This window comes from Acyrthosiphon pisum, chromosome A1 (genome assembly GCF_005508785.2).
Source record: "Acyrthosiphon pisum isolate AL4f chromosome A1, pea_aphid_22Mar2018_4r6ur, whole genome shotgun sequence".
NCBI lineage: Eukaryota > Metazoa > Arthropoda > Insecta > Hemiptera > Aphididae > Acyrthosiphon > Acyrthosiphon pisum.
Window position 1 is genome coordinate 57,448,430 of NC_042494.1, and position 20,767 is coordinate 57,469,196.

General features: G+C 29.9%; 1 protein-coding gene across 1 annotated transcript in view; it reads right to left on the reverse strand.

Annotated features, from left to right (window-relative positions):
• Window positions 1-286: 286 nt before the first annotated feature.
• Window positions 287-20,767, reverse strand: part of LOC100158787 (leucine-rich repeat-containing G-protein coupled receptor 5) — an 89,194-nt gene continuing 68,713 nt past the window's right edge. Inside the window, exons 7-18 of the mRNA XM_001948741.5 lie at window positions 18,415-18,486; window positions 17,072-17,143; window positions 12,103-12,171; window positions 8,607-8,750; window positions 8,323-8,463; window positions 8,175-8,240; window positions 7,623-7,766; window positions 7,362-7,433; window positions 6,935-7,239; window positions 3,372-3,548; window positions 3,102-3,296; window positions 287-2,996 (exon numbers count right to left, since the gene is read on the reverse strand). Coding sequence (XP_001948776.2) covers window positions 1,453-2,996; window positions 3,102-3,296; window positions 3,372-3,548; window positions 6,935-7,239; window positions 7,362-7,433; window positions 7,623-7,766; window positions 8,175-8,240; window positions 8,323-8,463; window positions 8,607-8,750; window positions 12,103-12,171; window positions 17,072-17,143; window positions 18,415-18,486 — 3,001 coding nt within the window. The 3' untranslated portion in view covers window positions 287-1,452. The remainder of the gene's footprint in view (window positions 2,997-3,101; window positions 3,297-3,371; window positions 3,549-6,934; window positions 7,240-7,361; window positions 7,434-7,622; window positions 7,767-8,174; window positions 8,241-8,322; window positions 8,464-8,606; window positions 8,751-12,102; window positions 12,172-17,071; window positions 17,144-18,414; window positions 18,487-20,767) is intronic.

A 20,767-nucleotide genomic window follows, 5' to 3' on the forward strand; every position in this document is an offset into this window, starting at 1 on the left:
TTGCAATATAATCTAACTCAAATTGATATCGCTGCTCTTTTTTTCATCTTCAAAGTGAAAATTGAATTATTTATAACATACGCTAAACAAAAATAATAAATATTTTGTTTTGTTGTTAATGTAGTGCAAAATGTTCTATATAGCATCGAGTGTTTTTGAAAAATGTGGAAGTGTAATAGTTTGGTTCCAATATAACAGGTGGAACGCAATATTATATAATTATATTATAAGACTCAAACATCAATTTATCTACAAATTATAAACAAGGAATAAATTGTACACAGAGTATGTTGATTTTGAGCATCCATTAAAAATAGAATGACAAAATTACGAATAATAATTTATTACATATTATAGTAAAATGTACAAAAAAACCGGCAAAAATGACACGAATCAGGAACAGGCGAACATACGGTTTTGTCAGTAAAGTATCTCACAGAGCAATTGTCAGTGGGTACACTGGAAAAGTATATCTATTGTATACTCTTCCTGTTATAATTTATAACTATTATGAGCGTAGCAACAGAATTATTTTTTCATCGTCTCACATTTACATTTTTTTATTATGGTACAATCATGGAGATTATAAATTGCAAAAAAAGTTTTTTTACTGTACAAAAAGTATCTGTGTTTGACGCACACGTGCAATTGCTTTGAAATATACTTTTAACGCAAAACCATATTTATTTATAACATACATATTACACAAACTTAGAGTAAAAAAAAAAAGAACATTATTATTATTATTAAAATATAATAACCTACGTAATTTATATCGTCATTCCTTGTACTAAAACACAGCCTTTTTAGTTAATTTGCTATAGAGTATTGTCTTGGCTCGAGCTGTTATTTTTGTATTCATTTGTATTATATAACTTGTCTTTAAACCGATCGACTAAAGCTCGTCAAACTGAATATTATGTTGGCTTAAGACACCAATATGTTATAAATATGATCTACTTACTTACAAATGTTTAGGCTATATAGAATACTTTCCCACGCTATTTAATGGGAAAATAAAGTAAAAAAAAATTTAATTTAAAAGACAATAATATTCTTATAATATATTATTATTAATTTAATATTATAAAAACATAAGTTAAGACTCGGCGTTTTTGTTCATCGATATTTAAAAGATTAAAATGATGTAGGTAATGAATTTTCATAAAAATGCGTCATAACAGGATAATATAATATATATTATACATAATATTTTAATTATTTACGCATGTGTGGTTGGGAACAACTATTATTCAATAGTAATCATAACAATAATATAAGTTACATCGTTAAGAGTTACATCTTACAGGATATTATCACGTGTCACGTTATCATTGGTTACTATATATTTTGTTCGAGATGGCTATGTCTCAGAATCTTACTTGGTATGACTATAAAACTTATGTACGAAATTATCTAAAGTCTACTAAACGTAAAAAATATAGTGACATTTTAACTATGTGGGGACGTTGGTTTAGAATCCGGTGGCGTAGTCCTTTCACTAGCAGTAGTCGTTGGCGAATTTTCTGGCCTCAGCGAATCATCCATTCTGTTTTCGTCATCTTCGTCCTCGGTATCTGCTCTGTAAACGCTGGTCTCAGCTGCTGAAGGAATAGTGGCCAAAAATCGAACACTTAATCTGTTAGGAGAACCACCCACCACCAGCTCGGGGTCGTCTAAAACGGCTGGTTGGCGCGTCAGCCGAGGCTTTGGTTTATGGTCGCTGCAACCTACACTGGACCTGGAAGCCCTCGTGCTTATACTAGTGCTGGCTGTGTTGGCGGAACCCGAACTGTCGTTTCTCGAGCTCGACAGATTTGAGTCTTGCGAAGTCTTCCTCGTCACAATCCATGAACTGGCACGCCTCTGTTTTGGGTCCAGAAGTCTCAAGGGTACGCCACAATGGTGGTGATGATGGTGATGGTGATGCTGTCTCCACGAATCTGATCTTGATGAACTATAATTTTCACTAGACGACATCGATGACGCGCGCTTATGCTGTTTTTGCTGTATTTCGGCGATTTGGTAAGCGTACCGGTCACTCCTCATATACTGTCTGCCCGAATCAGACTCTCGCTGTAAACACGACATTATTCTTCTAAATTTAATGTTCAGCCAATCGTAGAATGTCTCCTCTGTTTTCACGGACTTATCGTCCAACAGTTTAACATTGCAGCTGCACGGAGGATGTGGATAGTTGTCTCGCGATGACCTATCCACCAGACTGTTGGTGTTAGCCGGAGTCTGCCTGTTGCTGAAGTTAGAGCTGTGTCTACACCTGCCGATGCCTCTGGTCACTCTGGACTCTTCTATGGCTTTGCATATCATCACGCAGTCTTTCTTAAACTGTTTTGTCAGTATGGCATAGAGAAATGGATTGCAACATGAGTTCAACGGCAACACGAACACCGTGAACACTTTGGCCTGTTCTAGCGAGACGAGGTGAAACCCACAGATGGCCGTCAAAGAGACGAATGCTATGGGGGCCCAGCACAGCAGATCGGTGAACACGAGCAGTGCCATGCGTTTGGCGATTCGCGAGTCGTTAGAATTCCAGGCCTGAGAGCCTCTGATGGCGCAATACATTTTCAAGTAGCATCCCATGAGTATGAAAAATGCAACACCGTTTATGAACATCAGGAAAACTACATAAACCAAACTCCACGTGCCAGTGGTGGTTTCGAACGGCAAGCACGTGGCGTACTTACGGTAGTCAGATACGCCAAACAGTGGCAACGCGGCCATGCCACCGGCAAAAATCCAACCACAAAGCATTATGTACGACGCGTGTTTAAGTGATAGACGCTTGTTTAGATGCATGGCGTGCGTGATCGCGTAATTCCGTTCCAGTGTTATAACGGCCAATGTGTAAACTGAAAGTTCGGAGCTGAGCACTGCCAATACGCCAGCCAGCTGACAACCAGCAGACATTTGCCAAGGTATCGCGTACACTTTGAACTCTCCCAGCGTGCCAGCGTCAACGACAGCCAATATACCTGTAAAACCATCAAAGTATGAATATCTTGGCTAAAACTGATACAGCGGACAGCAGTACTACACTAGTACTGTAATGTTTTGGTATGTTTATTGTAAGACGATACCTAAATAGAGGCCCATGAAGAAATCGGCTGCGGCCAAATTGCACACAAGAAACCTTGGCACGTCTATTTTACTTCTGGCAAATATCAGCACGAATACCACGGTTCCATTGCCCAACATTGCCAGTAAGAATACCACCCATACTCCACATCTCAATGTCCACCAATCGAAGAGATCTTGGCACGGCAGGAACGGACCTATATAAAAAATGTTAGTTGGACTCTCTTGTCGACGACTTATTATATTACACATGGATTAAAGAAAATACTTACCGGGAAGTGGCAAGCATTTGATTTTTGACGACATTACATCCTGTGATTTTCCTTCCAACTGTTGTTCTTCAAAATATTCTTCCATGTATGATGGCAAATTTCCTGGGTACGTGAAGTCTGAACCAAATGAATCCCACAAATCATTGACTTGCGTTCCAAATTTTTTACTTAAATTTTCTGTGAAAGAAAGACAGTTTTAAACTAAAAAATTTATATTTATTTTAAAATAAATACATGAATAGTTTCACATAGCTGATATGTCATTCGTGGTCCACTGGATATTAACAAAAATAACAACGAACGAATAGAACAATTATTTAAAAAGGGGTGGATAACTTTTTTACCATAACGCAAAATGTCATCTGCAGATGGTGTGCGTTTGTTAAACAATAAGTACCTACACAAAAATTATAAATATAAAAGATGAAATCACTTGAAAAGTTTTATTTTACAATACTTTAAAAAAACCCAAGTAGATGATATTGTATTATTTTAATTATGTATTTGTTTAATGTTTGATTTGCTTATTTATTATTGCAAAAATTAAAATACTTCAGAGGACTACATATGAAAGTTTGATCACTCACAGTGCATACTATTAGTACTTACAAAAATTATGACTATGTTAATACTTAAAAAAAATATTGAATACGTTGGGGAAATTATGACGCTTAATTTATATCAAAGAAGGTGTTACAAGAACATATTTTGTAAGGTACCTAACTTTAAACTACCCAAAAAAAAAAAACGTAGAAAAAATATGGAAAATTAAATAATAAGACTTATTATATTACAAGACAATATATTTAAACAATACTATTTTACTAAGTGGACTATAGCTCCTTTGAAGATTGATCAGGTAATTTGTTCAAAATTTCAGGTTATCGATAACCAACTTACATTACATAGAACCTTTTTGTTAAATAAATCAACCAGTGGTTTTTTTTTATTTTAAAATTAATTTTTCCATTATAATGAACTATGACGAGCCTACAATGAATCAAAAAATAAGGAATGTTATCTTATCTAAAACAATATATTATTATTGATCATCGACAACTTGATTTCAAATCTGCTATACAATTGAATTCATGAGGAACTAAGTGCATAGACAATATTCTTAATCAATAAGCTTCTATACAAAAATATTACATATATTTATATGCTTAGCACAGAGAAATTATTTTTTTTGTTATAGATACCTACCTAAAATATGCAATATTTTCTAAAGATAATTTCAGCAAAGCTTTTAACCCAAATTCAATGTCTTAATGACTAAATTTAGAACAAAATCACGTAGTTACAAGTTACCATCCACATCATGGTAACATTAAAAAAAAGTTCTCACTATATTTGCATATTTATAAACCAACAAAATAATTATATGACCTAAAAAAATGTTGTGTGGTCCAACTGAACTCTATTCAAACATAAGTCATTATTCAACAGATGATTTCCAATTTTTATGAATTGTATATTTTAATACAGAAAATATTTATAGTTAGTAAATTTTTAGTGACAATCATAAAAATTATAATACCTACATAGTGTTATATAACCTACATTTTATGATTATGATGTGATCTGCGAACAGGTTTTATGGAAAACTCTAAAACATAAATAATATAATAAAAACTACCTATTATTTTTTTTCAAACTTTTAATGTACGTGTTTGTATATTAATATATATTGAAAGTAGATACGCACAATACAAAATTACTATATGAAACAAAACGTATAAACTGTGTCATAATATTCCCTGCATTTTTAGTATCAATATTAATAAGTTATTTTGACGTTCTGAAATATGATAACGACAATGGTATTCCGGTTGTACTTTAACCATGTATTAGATTTCATATGAATGTCAGTTATAGTTTGTAACCCAATACATCTCGATGAAATATATTATTTTTATTTGTATTATAAGAATATGAGCAAATAGATATCATAAAAAAAATTGTAACCACACTGTGGTTCCTCACTCGTTGTAGTACGTACATATCGGCCACCTAAAAATATTTGTCTCTATACTCGCCTCCTACTAATTAATATTCTACAATATAAAAATAATAAATTATTATAGTTTATTTATTGTAATAAAAAATATAAGCTACTGACTGAAATATGACTAAACAAAAATAATTTTTACTGTCACTGTTGATTGATTACTAAAACATCTTTTTATGGTGATATTGAATAACTCTAATGTTAAAGTTTTCATTATATTAAGGAATAATAATAATAATACATAGTAAGTTTCAAGTGTTAATATACAAATTACTTTACATTACGTAGATATTTACTGTTCAGTCGCATTAAAATAATACTACAAACTATCTATTCATAAAATAGATATATTCAAAAAAGAAAAACACTAATGTGTACATACCGAATATACTTGTGTTTTTCAAATTATCTCCGGTTATTTTGACTATGTGTACGATCATAAAACTAATACACGCCGACGAGTGTAACAATTATAACAGTTAATCTTTTAAGAAAAACATATACTTTAATTTATGGAAAGTTTTTTTGATAAATGATAATATGATGCGCACAGCCGACGAGCAATAAAAGTCTAAAAATACGAAAAGGACGCTGGGCAAAAGATTTCGAAATCGATCAACGACCATTTTTTTTTTCAATTCAACCGGTTCGGTATTAACTGTACGACAAAACATATTTTGGAATTATCTACATCGTTCTTATGATCAGTGGTGTGCTGAACAGCTATTTTTTGAGGCAATTGCCTTAGGAAAAATACGGGTCGGTGGGTGGGTGGGTTACTAGGTGTGCAACTGGACACTAGTTTGATCATAACTTTTAAATGTCATATAAATGTATACAATTTGTTGAAATATCAATTGAGTACGAAAAACCTGATGGTGTTAGAGTGGAAGGTCAAATTGTATAGCTTGCCTCAAAAATATTTTGTCATACAAAATCCGATTCCGTAGTAATCTAGATAAGAGTATCCGGGGAAAAAATATGCACAGTAATAAAAATCCCAGGGGAACAATATTCAGGAGAAAAAATGGCCATAGCGTGGCATAGTGCCATAGTAGGTATAATAATGTCTGTATAATGTATTGACCGTTCAGCCAGCAAAAAAAAAAAAAACAGTGTGAAACCTAATAAATTTGTATCTTTATAATATTATTTCCGAACAGATAATAATGACAGGTAAGCGAGAGTGAGTATATTGCGTTGAAATACTTCTGCAATGGATACTCAATAATATTATGTGCTGATTAATTTTAACAACTACCTATAGTTATTTAAAAAACATTCATTTCTTTGTATTTTATGTATACGGAATTATAGACACGTTCCTATTATTATAATATATTATTTAATTTTTAATAATATTTAATGTAAAAAAAGTCTTATTTTTTGTGCGTTGTGTATGATAAAATATTGAATGTTAAAAATTATATTTCAGCTGTGAATATTGCATGGTTATTTTATTTTTCAATCACATTTTCCCTCGGATTCTATAATTCTGTGGATATTTTTTTCGCCGGGTACTTCGAATGAATAATGGTATGTCTATACTAACGCAATTGAGGCCATATGTCGGACATGCTGGAATTCCAGAGAGTCATGTCGAAATCGTTTTCGTTGGCTGGAAATATGACGGACTCGTGGAGACTCGTCTGTGAAGATGGCGGCGAATCGTCTTCAGACTGGAGGGGCAAAAACGAACAGCAGTGGTATGCATACGATAACACCAAAGACTGAATCCTGGGAAAGTGTTCGGGTGTCGGGAATTGCCTCAGGTTCGGGTTGTTAAACGTCTTTAGGTGCAGCAATCTCTCCAGGCCTTTGGTGGGTAGTTGTTCGAATACGTTTTTGCCCACGTTTCTGTAAATGGATTATAATAATTCTCAATTTTCGACACTTCAAACATCATAACCGTATTTGATAACAATACAATTTTAATACACAATTATTATTATAATATTATTATATCAACGGGTACGTACAAATCTTCCAGTTGGGTAAATGACAAAAACGTTTCGTCGTCAATGCGGTCTATTTTGTTCGATTCTAAATCCCTGTAAAAACGAAAACATAATATTATTTTTATTATTACTATTTTTAGGTATTGTTATTATTATTATTATTATTATAGCGCCATCTGTGAATGGCATTATATCCGTGGCTGAGATGCCTGGCAACGATAATAATATTGTTTCTGTTGAGATAGCGGTATCTAGTGATGGTAATGTAATCGTCGCACTTACAATACTTTGAGCTGAACCAATCCATGAAAGGCGTCTCTAGGTACCGAAGTTATGTAATTGTGACCGAGTAACAAGTCGTGGAGATGAGATAGGTTCCGGAACAACGATCCATCCAATGACGCGATATGGTTATTAGCCAAATCTCTGCAAAATCAAATGCGAATAAATCTCATGCCGTTATGATTTGTGTGCAATGATATGCAATCTATTATAATATGAAATTAATAATCAAATTAAATCAAACAATGTATATGATTTCACATTAAAATACGTTTCGATAACATACAATTATGCACTGTTTTTTTATCATAATTAATTTTTATATTCGTAAATAATAGGAAAATATTATGATGTTACTGTTATTTATTTAAAAAAATAATTAACATGTGTTTGTATTTTCAAACCACGTTGTCGGAATGGATGAGATAATATTATATAAATCAAACATAATAATATTATTATTGCATACAAATTACAAATATTTTGTATGAAAATATTGAATTAAAAATATTATCACGTGATAAATACGTGAAAACATAAATCTATACTCACAACACTCTAAGTTCTTTACACTTATTGAGATTTGGTATCCTGGATAATCTGTTCGACTTGATGTCACTATAGAGTAACACACAAAAACACGATTGATTATAACGTAACATTCGTGTGCAAAGTAGGTATATATTATAGTATAACATACAGGCTTTTTAATTTAGGACACGTCGTACACAACGTATCGGGTATCGAATAAATGCTCGCCCTGTCGATTCGGAGCACTTCGAGTGCCGACGTCCCGTTAAGATTCGGAAACTCGGTGAGTTCTCTGGCTTCCGACAATACCCTGGAACAACAACGATGATAGTAATTATTATTATTGTTACTGTTGCCGACACGAGAACGTGTCTAGACGATTATAATAACAATGTGGTAACCGACTGCAACGTAAAAATCTGACAGATCTATACTATGATCAGTCGCACTCACAGTTTTCTTAATTTCGGTAGGGAAGCGAACGCATACGGGTGTACGCCAATCAACGGGTTGCCTTTGAGCTCGAGCAGTGCTAGACCTTGTGATCGCTGCAACACGCCTTCGGGCACGAACTTAATATTATTGCCAGACAACGACCTGAAACACACCCCAAAAAAAATTGTATTTTTTTTATTATTATTATTATTACTATTAACTAACCCGTTGCAACATATAAGCCTTTGGGTGAAGGCTATTTTTAAGTTGATTTTTTTTTACTGGGGGAGGTACGGTTAGTATGAATGTGTGTGGCGAGGATGCGCCACTAAAACCCATGCGGTCTCCCATCAGGGAACTAGTGTCACCGGCCAGCGCTGGCGCTCAGAACACGTTTTGAAACTGAGGACAACCACCGCACAAAGTGTTGTTTTAATAATACCTCGTATAATATTATACAATAACACTCCTATTATACCTAATGCGTGTAATATACATAGGTATACGTCGTGTAACCCATGGTACTCTACGGTTGACGTACCTAAGTAACAACAAAGTACGCTTTATTACAAAACCTCTAAATAACATGTCGTGTGCTGAAAAGATTTTTATGATACGAATTTCGGCCTGTATACTAACAATGTCGTATTATTTTAGTCATAAATTACCAGAGGATCTGAAATAATGTTTTGATAAGTCTTCCGAGGGACGACCGCAACCGCGGGGATGGGACCTTTTTGTTTCGAGTTGATAATATTACACGTCTTTTTTGTTTTATACGCAACACTTCTATCCAATATCATAACTTAACCTACGCCGTATATCATCTATTATACGTTATACATTATTATGAAGTAAAGCATTTATTTTAAGATAACTGCACGGTACACTAAAACCGTGTCATTCATTCATGTCTCGACTTTATGTTACCCATAACATACCTATAACAAATCCTAACACTATTCTGTTTCAAATTTTCATAAAACCGTGTTATTTATATACGTCATAATATAACTTACTATACGAGGACCTTATTTTCTGCAGCGTTTTTTTCTTTTCTCATTTTTTTTTTTTTTTTTTACTCACCATAATCGTATTCTACATATCATAATATCTCTTTACGACTCTAGTGCACTACCCCACTTTACTTTTAATACACATTACTTTTCGTTCCAATGTATGTATAATAATATCTATATAATATTATATAGTATATTATATTATTATGTATAATGATATGTGCATTGTGCATAATATATAATGGTATACTATATGTATATGTGTAATGTTTATGATATTATAAAATAGTCTATTATTTATATGTGAATATAATGTACAGTACATATTATACGTATCCGATACATATCTAATATTCGTATTTATACCTTTTGTATTTATTTGTTCCCAAATGCATATTTACATTTAATGTAAACTTACCCTAGGAAAATTGGACATTGACATATCAAACTATGTTATGTGAACCTATAGAAGTAATTCATAACAACTGTATTCGAGTATAGAGTTATAAAAGATGCACGTGTTAAATATTTAAATGCAATTATTTAATTCAAATAGCGTTTTCCTAAATAAAAAACACAAATTATGAATATCGGTAAGTAGTATACCAATATATATACTCTATTCACACATCCATTTGATCCATGTTATATTTTCTTAATTTTAATTTTGATACATAATCGTATAATTAAAATCTAAATTAATTAAAACCAGTACCTACAGTACCTATACATTGCTGGCTAAATTATTTCATTTTATTCAAAAGACGTAACGCATATTGTTATACCTATAGTTTTTATTTAAAACAAATTATTATACTTACCATTATTGTTATTATTTAATAATGCCGGGTCATTAAAAATATTCACGCTGTACACATTATAGTTTTATTGTACCAAGCTTATAAAGCACATCGTAAGCCATTTCATATTAGTTTATTTATTATTTTTTGGAACGTATTCAAAGTTTATCCCAAAGATTAACAATAATTATTTGTTAATGTTGGCCATAACCAAAACTATTGGATGTATTCCAAATAGCGAATTTATAAACATTCATAGATGTGTTATTAATTTTGGTACAATATTTTGGTACATATTAACAATCAAATTAAAAAAAAATGTCTACCTAAATATGACGTTAAATCTGCTTAGGTACGCAGTATCATTAATATTGTAGATACCTACTCAAATTTATTTTCAAGATAACGACTGAAGTTGAGAAGCAAATAATTTGTTTTGGTGTTAATATTTTGGCAACATAAAAGACATTAAAAAAATATATCATCTTTTACATTAAATGGTGTTTTTAATATATCACGTTATATAATAAATAAGAAAAATAATACTTCGGACCTTGAAGGTGTTGAAAAAGATAAAGAAATGGTGTTCCAAACGGTTTTGCTCTCTTTTTTAAAGTAAAAAAACCGAGAAAAATTTATAATTCCATCGTTTGAAATAGCAAGAAAATCGTTAAAACTCTGTACGAAAGCTATTAAAAACTAAAAAAAATGTAGTAAGTATTAAATTATATTCGTTTATTTCTTTTTTTACGTCTCTAAATAAATTTATAACTTCCAAGCATACCTATATACATTTAAATTTAATTTATCGTACATACAACTTATGGCTATCAAAACGAAAATTAAATTCTTAGGTTAATATTATTACATTTTAATTTATACGCATTACAATATTTAAATTATTTCGAGAAACAATGATAACGATTTCACAGCTAAATAATCCACAGCGACAGAAAAAACTTTTTCTTGTTCATTTCATTTTTTTTTTTTTGCTTTTATTATTATTTCCATAGACCTCATAATATCTAGGATAATTTTTTTTAATGTGGCGTAATTCTCTAACTATGCATAAATAGTTACAAGATAACAATTTCCATTATAAAAATAATAAATTTCATCCGTATAACGATTCTGTTGGTTTTTAATTAAATCGAAATTTCTATTCAAATTGCGTTATTTATTCATTTTTACCCGAAATATATACGAATAATATGTACAAACATTTGAAATATGTTTTCCAGTACACGGCGTGAATGCGAATCGCACGACACAACGCAACTACTTTTATTTTTATAAAATATGTTTTCCTGCGAATGAAAAAGTTTCCGAATAATATTATGTCGTTGAAACTGAAAAAATTACAGACGATCCTGAATTAAAAACACATTACTAGGGTGTGTTGTGGGAATGTTGGTGGTGGAGGGGGGAATTGAGAGAGAGGAGTTCGTATAAACGAGATGCGAGAACCGAAACCCAAGTGGACGAGTACCATATTATAATTGTGACTTATCTGCCAAAAACCGTCCAACAGACTTCAATGAGTTAAAGGCGCGAGTACGGTGCACGTCTGTACACGGCGTATAATATTATATGAATGTGGTACATGCATATTATTATTATTTATTAAAAAAATATTCGCAATAATAATAATAATAATAATAATAATAATGTTAATAATAATAATAATAATCTTACAGCTCCTGTAGAGACGTCAACTTGGCAAGAGCGACCGGGATCGTATCCAACTGATTGTCGTCGAGTTCCCTGGAAAACACACACGAGATTTAATACGCGTCACATACGCACCGCATTTTATAATACTTAATAATAATATGTATTATTATATTATTATTATACAAACGGACACAGAAAAATGAGAAAAATGGCGGAAATAACGTATAGTAATATACGTAATAATCCCTCGTCTCGTAAAATCCGATTTTATTGTTATAATATTACGACGACCGAGATAAAATATCTCGCAACAATCATAAACGCCCTCCGATTTATTATGTGCAGCTTGAGACGTCGGCGGAGGTGGCGTTGGTGGTGACGTTTTCCCTGAGAGGTCTTTGACCCACAGCGAAAATAAATAATAATAAAATGAATGAAAAAAAAAAGGATACCGAAAGACAGACGACCGACGACGATTGCAACCCATTGACCCGGTCGGTTCGGTTAAATACACTGTGAAATAAGCTCGCCGGCGAAACTATATATAATATAATATTATTATATGTTGTGCGTATTTTATAGGATGGATAAGAGACGCGTGTGATTTTACACGGATTTAACGGCAGCTGATAAAAAGTTTTTTTTTCGCCTGGTGAGTATGATCCGCCGACATCGATGAAGTACCGTTATTATGATTATACGCTGCTGTACGATAAATTATTGCTTTCCATTTCACCGTCGTATATGCATGTGAGTAATTTATTTGGCTTACAGTATCCCCGACATTTTAGATTCTGAGCGGTATTGATTTTACAATGAAGTGAGTTTTTTTTTTCTTGTCACTTTAATCACGGTTTGGAGCAGTAAAAATGCTGAGATTTTCAACTTCAACAAATATCTTTTCTGCAGAAACCATAGTAGGAAAGTGAATCTAGTTGGTACTTTCTGAGTGATTTAAAATAGGAAAAAGGTGGGCAAGTGTGTGTCGCTCTGATGTACAGTAGGTTACAAGTGGGTCACCGCAATGGATTGTGTTAAATTTGAATTCGATGTAATACCATTGTATAAGAAAAACGATCCCGAGCGAAAACGGTCAGTCAGCCTATGATATTTTTAAGTATATTTAACGATATTATTGTGAATAAAGTAGTTTATATATAACCTATTTACGTGGAACCTTTATTTAAATTTTTAATCCTTAGCTATAAAAGTTGAGCATTTTATATATTTTTAACTAAAAATAATTATTAAATTTTAAATTTAAGCAAAATCAAAGCATTTTTACTGTCCTAAAAAGTGATGACAGACATAAAAAAAAACACACATCATTGTAAAATCAATACATTCATTGTTCCACTCAGAATTTAAAATTTCCCAGTACTTTTCTTAATAATATTATTGAGAAAAACAAACAAGTGATTTTTGGAAAACCGGGTGTTGTTACGCAACACCTGTTTTTAACTAGGTAATCCGATTTCCTGATATAAAAAATATTAGGTTTAAACTATTATAGTAATTAAATATAATGAATGCATTTTATTCGTGAAAAATGATTTAAACCTAACGCATTACTAATAGTAAAATAAATTACAACAATTACAATATAAATAAATAATTAAATATAGATAGGTACATGGTAATAAACGGTGGTCTTTGTTCAAAATCAAATTGAAAAATTCAAATCAAATACATTATACTATGACTTACTCTATGACGGGGTACACTCGTCACTCGACACTTATTGTACAACTAAGAGGTTACCCCTCCCCACCATTTTTTTTCCGGTTAAGGTATTGAAGTTATCAAGCGTTATGGTATTTTAATTAAATTTACTTCTACAAATAATGAGTATTATAATATTATACTAACATATTTTATAAGTATATAAAACTTCTATTATGTGATCAAAGTTCCGTTGTATAATAAAATAATCCATTCTAATCACCAGACTTCAAAATAATGTACCTATTAATTATATTTTAATTTAAACAATTATTTACGAGTGTTAATTTTTAATAAATTGGAATATTATTGTAATCTAATATTATGTGTTTAAAAAAAACTGCCACTACGGTTCAAATTCGTTGTTGATTTTCTGAATTTCTTATATTATTTATATTTTTATTACCATACGACTAACTGAAATAAAGACGGCGCGTGAGGCGTGTGAGTCTTAGGTTTTCATTGAAATTGCGACTCTAACAATGGTTGCAATGTTTTAAATCTCTCGTGCCTCGCGCCTACAAATAATAATAATACATAACGCAGGTCCATTGTAAGTGTTGTGTGTTTGTTTTATTTTTTATGTCTCACTATCCACCGTGTGAAAACGAATGAAATAAAAGGTGGAGTGCTCGGTTTTATTATCACTCCAGTCGACGATTTGAAACGATTAATCCCCTGAGGGTGGTATCTAGCAATTTTTTTTTTTGTTCTACTTCCGAGAACTCCAGCGTTGTGCGTTATTTGGCTTTCCGGGAAAATGAACCGGAAAGCAGTCAGCGGAAAATCAAAATTATTTTGGCCCACTTAACAACGACTACACAAAAAGTAATACCCAGCCAACTGACCACCACCACCACCGCCTCCACCTTCGCCGCCAACACCATCGCCACTGACAACGACGCCACCGCGCCGCCGCCGTCGCCAGACTCGCTGCTCGATATCGCTATCAAACAGCACAATAAAAACAATAATAATTCCAAAGTGCCACTGGCTTTTTGTTATAGATAAGTTAAAAATAAAATAAACAATTTGTACAAAACGATCTTGATAAAAACAAATCGATTATAATTTATAGCATAATATAGTAGGTACCTATGGAACATATTTTATGATACCCTCTATACATTAAATGATTAATTGTTGTATATTATATTATTATTTACCATCATAATTTAATTGCATGAATTTAGTTCATTGGATTTTCAGTGGAATATAGGTACGGCACAATAGGAACGTTGGCATAAATTAAAATCAAAATATTATCAGCATTTCATAATATGTTATAGTGAACAAAAACCAAAAATAAGTGCAATTTTATGTTTGCGAAATTAAAGGTCAGAATAATTATTAAATTTAAATCCACAAGTAATTAAAACTTATTACCTCTATAAAGAAATTACTATAAAAATTGTATAAAGGTTTTAATATATTATTTTTTTTTTTTGTAATAATAATATGTCTTTGCTTTTTGTCAAACATTAAATATAAAACCAGTTTATAATAAAAATCTGAGAGCGACCTTTAAATTACGCGAAAAATAAATAAATTGTAATAATTAGTCTTAACGACAATTCCTTTGGGAAGGAACAGCTGCAACCGGTGCTTCATATAAAATATGTCTAGTCTTTACCATTAAAGATTTCAAAAGTCACTTAAAAGATATCTCAAAACTACGCCAGCTGTTATTCAGCACAATTAAAGATTTTCCAAACTATAAATTGGTGTAAACTATAAGCTATAAGTGTAAATGGGTAATTATCTCACTAGAAATATTTCATGTGTGTTTTTAGACATCATATTTATGAAAAGTTTGTACTGTATTTAAAATAATATGAAGTTAAATAATTATAAGTTTTACAAAACAAAAATAATTTATGTAAAAACTTAATCAAAACAATTTGTAACTGCAATACGATGCTAAAATGTGAAAAATGTATTTATCAAAATATAATCTTATTTTACCAAGAATAAATTATATTTTCTTATTGATTAAGTTATTAACTTATTCAAACGATAATTTATACCTAACTACTATTTTATGTTATAATTGAGTAGTTACTTATATTATTTTAAACGTATGTACGATACGTAGTATAGTAAGTACCTACAGGTCCTTATTTATGATGTGATTTGTCTTAATTTTTAAATTGTTTTTATGCATCGGACACATCACGCAATAAAACCATTCTCAAAATTAAGAGTTTAAACAATTTTTAAATTAAAAAAAAATGGTGAGAAAAAATAAACAGATGACTGGAGTTTATAAGTAGGTACATAATTTAAAGAATTTATATTTTATATTGCATAATTGTTTTGAAACTGTAAATGTAATACAAATTCATTGGTATAATAGTATGCTACTTACATAATCCAATTCATTATACAATCATTATTAATTTAACAAAACATGTACGTAAAACGTTTTGTGGTTTCGTAGTCATGTTTTTTAATTTAAATACAGTTTAAACTATTTTTCAGACGAAACATTTAAAATTTGTATGTGTCATCTGAATTATAATTAGGACTTTATAGTATGTCAGGTACCAAAGTAATAGGTAGTGTGTCACCCATTACGGTAGTTTTATTCAATGTAAGGAAAAATAAATTACAGAATAGCAAGACACATTGATATAAGTATTTTAAAGAACCGTAAAAATATTTTAATTTTAATATTGTACACCTTCTATCTACATGGTATATTTATTGGTGTGTATACTTAGGTATTTGTTATATAGATCACCTGATCCAAATAATTATTTAATTACCTATTACTTAAAAAAAAAAAAATAATAATCAAACGTTTTTATAAACCCTCTGAAGTAATATTAAGATAGTTTGCTTTCAAAGAGTTAGTTAGCATTCTAAAGTTATAAAAATAGTATATCAAAAACAAACCATTTCTAACGGCATTGTTATAAGCTATATTTAACAGAATTCGCAATATTATGATTAAAAACAATAAAAACCATAATACATTTCAAGGATCAAAAAAAGCTTAGAATTTTTGGTTTTATTGTTAATGCATTTAAATACTAGGTAGTTACGAATATTTATTTTAACGTTGTTTTACTTACAAAATGAATCAAAATTAACTACCACTATAAGTAAAATAAATATTATAGATACGTGACCCCATATCAATAAAAATGAAATATTGATAGTAGATACAAAGCCATAGTAAATTAACTAAAATAATTGCAATAATATTAATCTGGACATCTTTTACAACACTATAAAATTAAAAATATTGATAGTTAATACTCACAATATTTTCAAAGAAGTAAGGCTCTCAAACGCAGTTTCATCCACGAATCCGATTTGATTTCTCTTAAGTAGCCTATAAACATAACATTTAATAAGAACTTATGAAAACTGTCAACAAAATGTATTTATAAGCTAGCGCGTTTTATTTTTCACACATAAAAGGATTAAGCAAGTTAAAATAAATAACTAATAATAAATTTAAAGTATTTATTTGATTAAAAATTAAAAATTAAAAATCGTATATTATTATTTATTTAAAATATTTTTAAAAAACTTGCCAACATGTTATAAGTAATTGGCGTATTTATAATAAAATAAATATTTATTTTTATTACATTTTCTAAGAACAATATATTTCATAGAATTTTATAACCTTTTAATCAAACAAAACGTGTTTATAATAGAAAAATTATAATAAATTATTTTTATAATACATAAAAGTAGATGCTATTAAATATTAATACATTATTTGAAAAACATATAACGTGTAGGTATCATAACTTATCGCCCTGAATCATGATATAGGCAAACTTATAATAGTATGTGTTAAAAATGGTCAAAAATATACTTCAAAATAATATACCGTAAAAATTGTTATTTATAGCTTTTAAAAGTATGTCACAAACAAAAGGCACTTTTAAGTAGGGTTATAAAACTAAATATGTGTATTTTATGTGTTTAAATTAATAATCCAACACGAGCAAAACAAACAATAAAGAAAAAACCATTTATAAATCAATACAAACAAAAATTGTTTCGATTAATTAAACATTGATACTAAGAATATAATTGCAAGTGTTTTATTTATTTATTATAAAACGTACAATGTTTATGACAATTTTAACATTAAAACTAAATAATAAAAAACAATGTATATGTTTTGATAATATTTGTATAAAGTACTTAGATATATCGATAGATAATTTTAAAAATAAAAAAAAATGGTAAATAATAAATTTATTTTATGTAACAAACTTTTTAACAATATTTACTAAATAAAAATCAGTATTTTAAACGAAAAAAAGCTAATCGAAACTTCTTAGGATATTATATTTGTATTTAGTTCCTTATATAAGTTTTATATTACTGCTGCCACATTTAATATAGAACTATAGTTGATTTCCGTCATTACGTCACTTTTTTTTCATCGAAAACAGATATACGAGCTAATATTTAATAAATATAATAAGTATAAGTATCATTTTATGTATCAAGATTTATTGCTTGAATGAAATATTTTATAATTAGTTGGATAAATTTGATGCACTAATATTAAAATGAATATGCAAACAATTGTAAGCCTATAAATAAAAATTAAAATACATAAAATGTATGTATACTTACAATATGACCAGATTGGGTAACGAGGAAAACGAGTCATTTGAAATATCTACAATTGAATTACTTCCCAAGTTTCTGTAATTAAATATTAAGATTAATTCATAATCATATATAAAATATAATACGATCAATTAAATACACAAATACAAACCATGCAATTAGCTTATCAAAACTGTTATTATAATAATATTATAAAACCACCTGACGAAGGGGGTTGTATAGGGATCCTATAGATACGGCCATGCGTAGAGGAATAACAAAATATAAATTAACCTATTTATTTTTTAAACGTATTCAATTATTCAATTAGGATAATCATTAAAGTAACAACACATAAAAAACAATTAAAAACGTTTATTTATCCAGAAAAGAGTTTAGTATGGTCTGTTTTTGTTGCTATTTTTTTTTTAATGAAAAGTCATAATATAACGTTAACAAAACTGTACTCGTACATTTATTTTCAATTTAAAGCACACTTTAAACATAATTTATAAGTAAGTATTTATTTATTTTAATAGTTATTTATTTTTTTATACTGTCCAAACATAATTAATCGAAAAACGTTATACCTACACCATAAAATGATTTGAGTGAAATATAATTGATTAGGTAATGACGTAACGAATAAGATAATAATATGTATAGGACCTACATTATACTTAAAACCTAACTGTTAAAAGTAAATTTAAAAAAAGTTAAATTTAAAGACCATTTAACAAAAAAAAGTCAGTCGATCAAAGTAGATATATCTATATTGAGGCCAAGTATACTCTTTCTTTGGTCCATCACCTCACTTTGCTTATTTTTTAGTTGGTATAGGAAGTTTTTTATTATTATTACACACGTTTAAAACTCTCCTAAAGCGGCACTAGTTTTAAGAAAATTTAAATTTTCAGATTTTGTATTTTACTTTTACTAGGTACCTATATGACAAACCTTTGTGCCAAATTGCACCTTTCTACCTATACGGAATGTACCTTATAATTTTGATGACGAGTCAGTGAATCAGTGAGTCAGTAAGTCAGTGAGTTAGTGATGCAGTGAGTCAGTTACAAAAATGTAAGCTTTGAGAGTCTTAATAAGCAGCTTAATATTATAGGCCCATTTACATTGTTCTAAGGCATTTTTAGGCTCAATAAATGTTTCAAATGTCTAAAGCCATAGAATCCATGAAGCAGAAGTATGAGAGAGAGAACAAATGGGTGAATAGTTCATACACACAGCCATATTCTTGAACTTGGCTTGGTGCACTACCGTGCACTCGGATGTGTGGTCTTACTGTCTATTATCTATGGTACAAACCATACAATTATTACATGCAAGTTTAATACAATTGCTAAACTAGAGAGTGTCAGACCACAATCTGGTAACAATACCGAGGATAAAAAAAAAAGTTATTTGATTGATACCGGCGGAATAATAGAAATTCTTAACATAGGTAATGTCAGTTATAGGTATATTTGATTAACCACAGTAAACTGGATTGGGCTTCTCAAATACGACTATAATAAGAGGTTGTATTGATAACTAACCCAACATCATTGTTATAGAGGACTTTCAATACAATTCCTTTCGTACTAAATTGCCGATGTCTATTGGTAAGAAAATAATAGAGACCATGTTAAACTCACTATAGTTTCTTGACAACTGAAATCAGATACGTCAGAAAGCTGAAGTTATTTTACTGAATATTAAAGATAATAATGTGAATTTTTATTAACGTTTACGATTCGAGAAACCGCATTTTATTTGAAATTTAACTCCGACCATGTCAATCGAAGTAATTACTTATTTGTATTGTATAATAAAATCTCTGTGAACAGTAAGAACTTAATACATAAGACATTGTGTGGTGAGGAATTTATAAAATCGTATAAAATCGAATACCTTTTCTTAAAATAAAAATAAACAATAAATACATTATTTTATTGTTTTTATCATAAAATCATGTGTACAAATATGAATGAAATGGTTTAAACTTTTATAAATCACCCGTTTAGCGGATTTCGAGTTAATAACCTATGTATTAAAGCTATAAATTAATGTAAAACTGTATATTTCGCTTAGCTGAAAAGTAAAATTATAGAATAAAAATTATTAAATTAATCAAACATATTTATATATTATACATAACAAGCAGTGAATAAATAGATAACATCCTTTCACATTTATGACTGTTTACGAACGATGTATCAATAAATTTAAATTACTGTTTTCGATATTTTTTTTCTAATATTTTTTACGTATACAGTTTCAATAGGATATCGTATACAATAAAAATCATTAACTGAATTTAATTTATTGAATTATAGTATTGAAGCTTTGAGTTAATTACAACAGAAATTCTATTTCACGT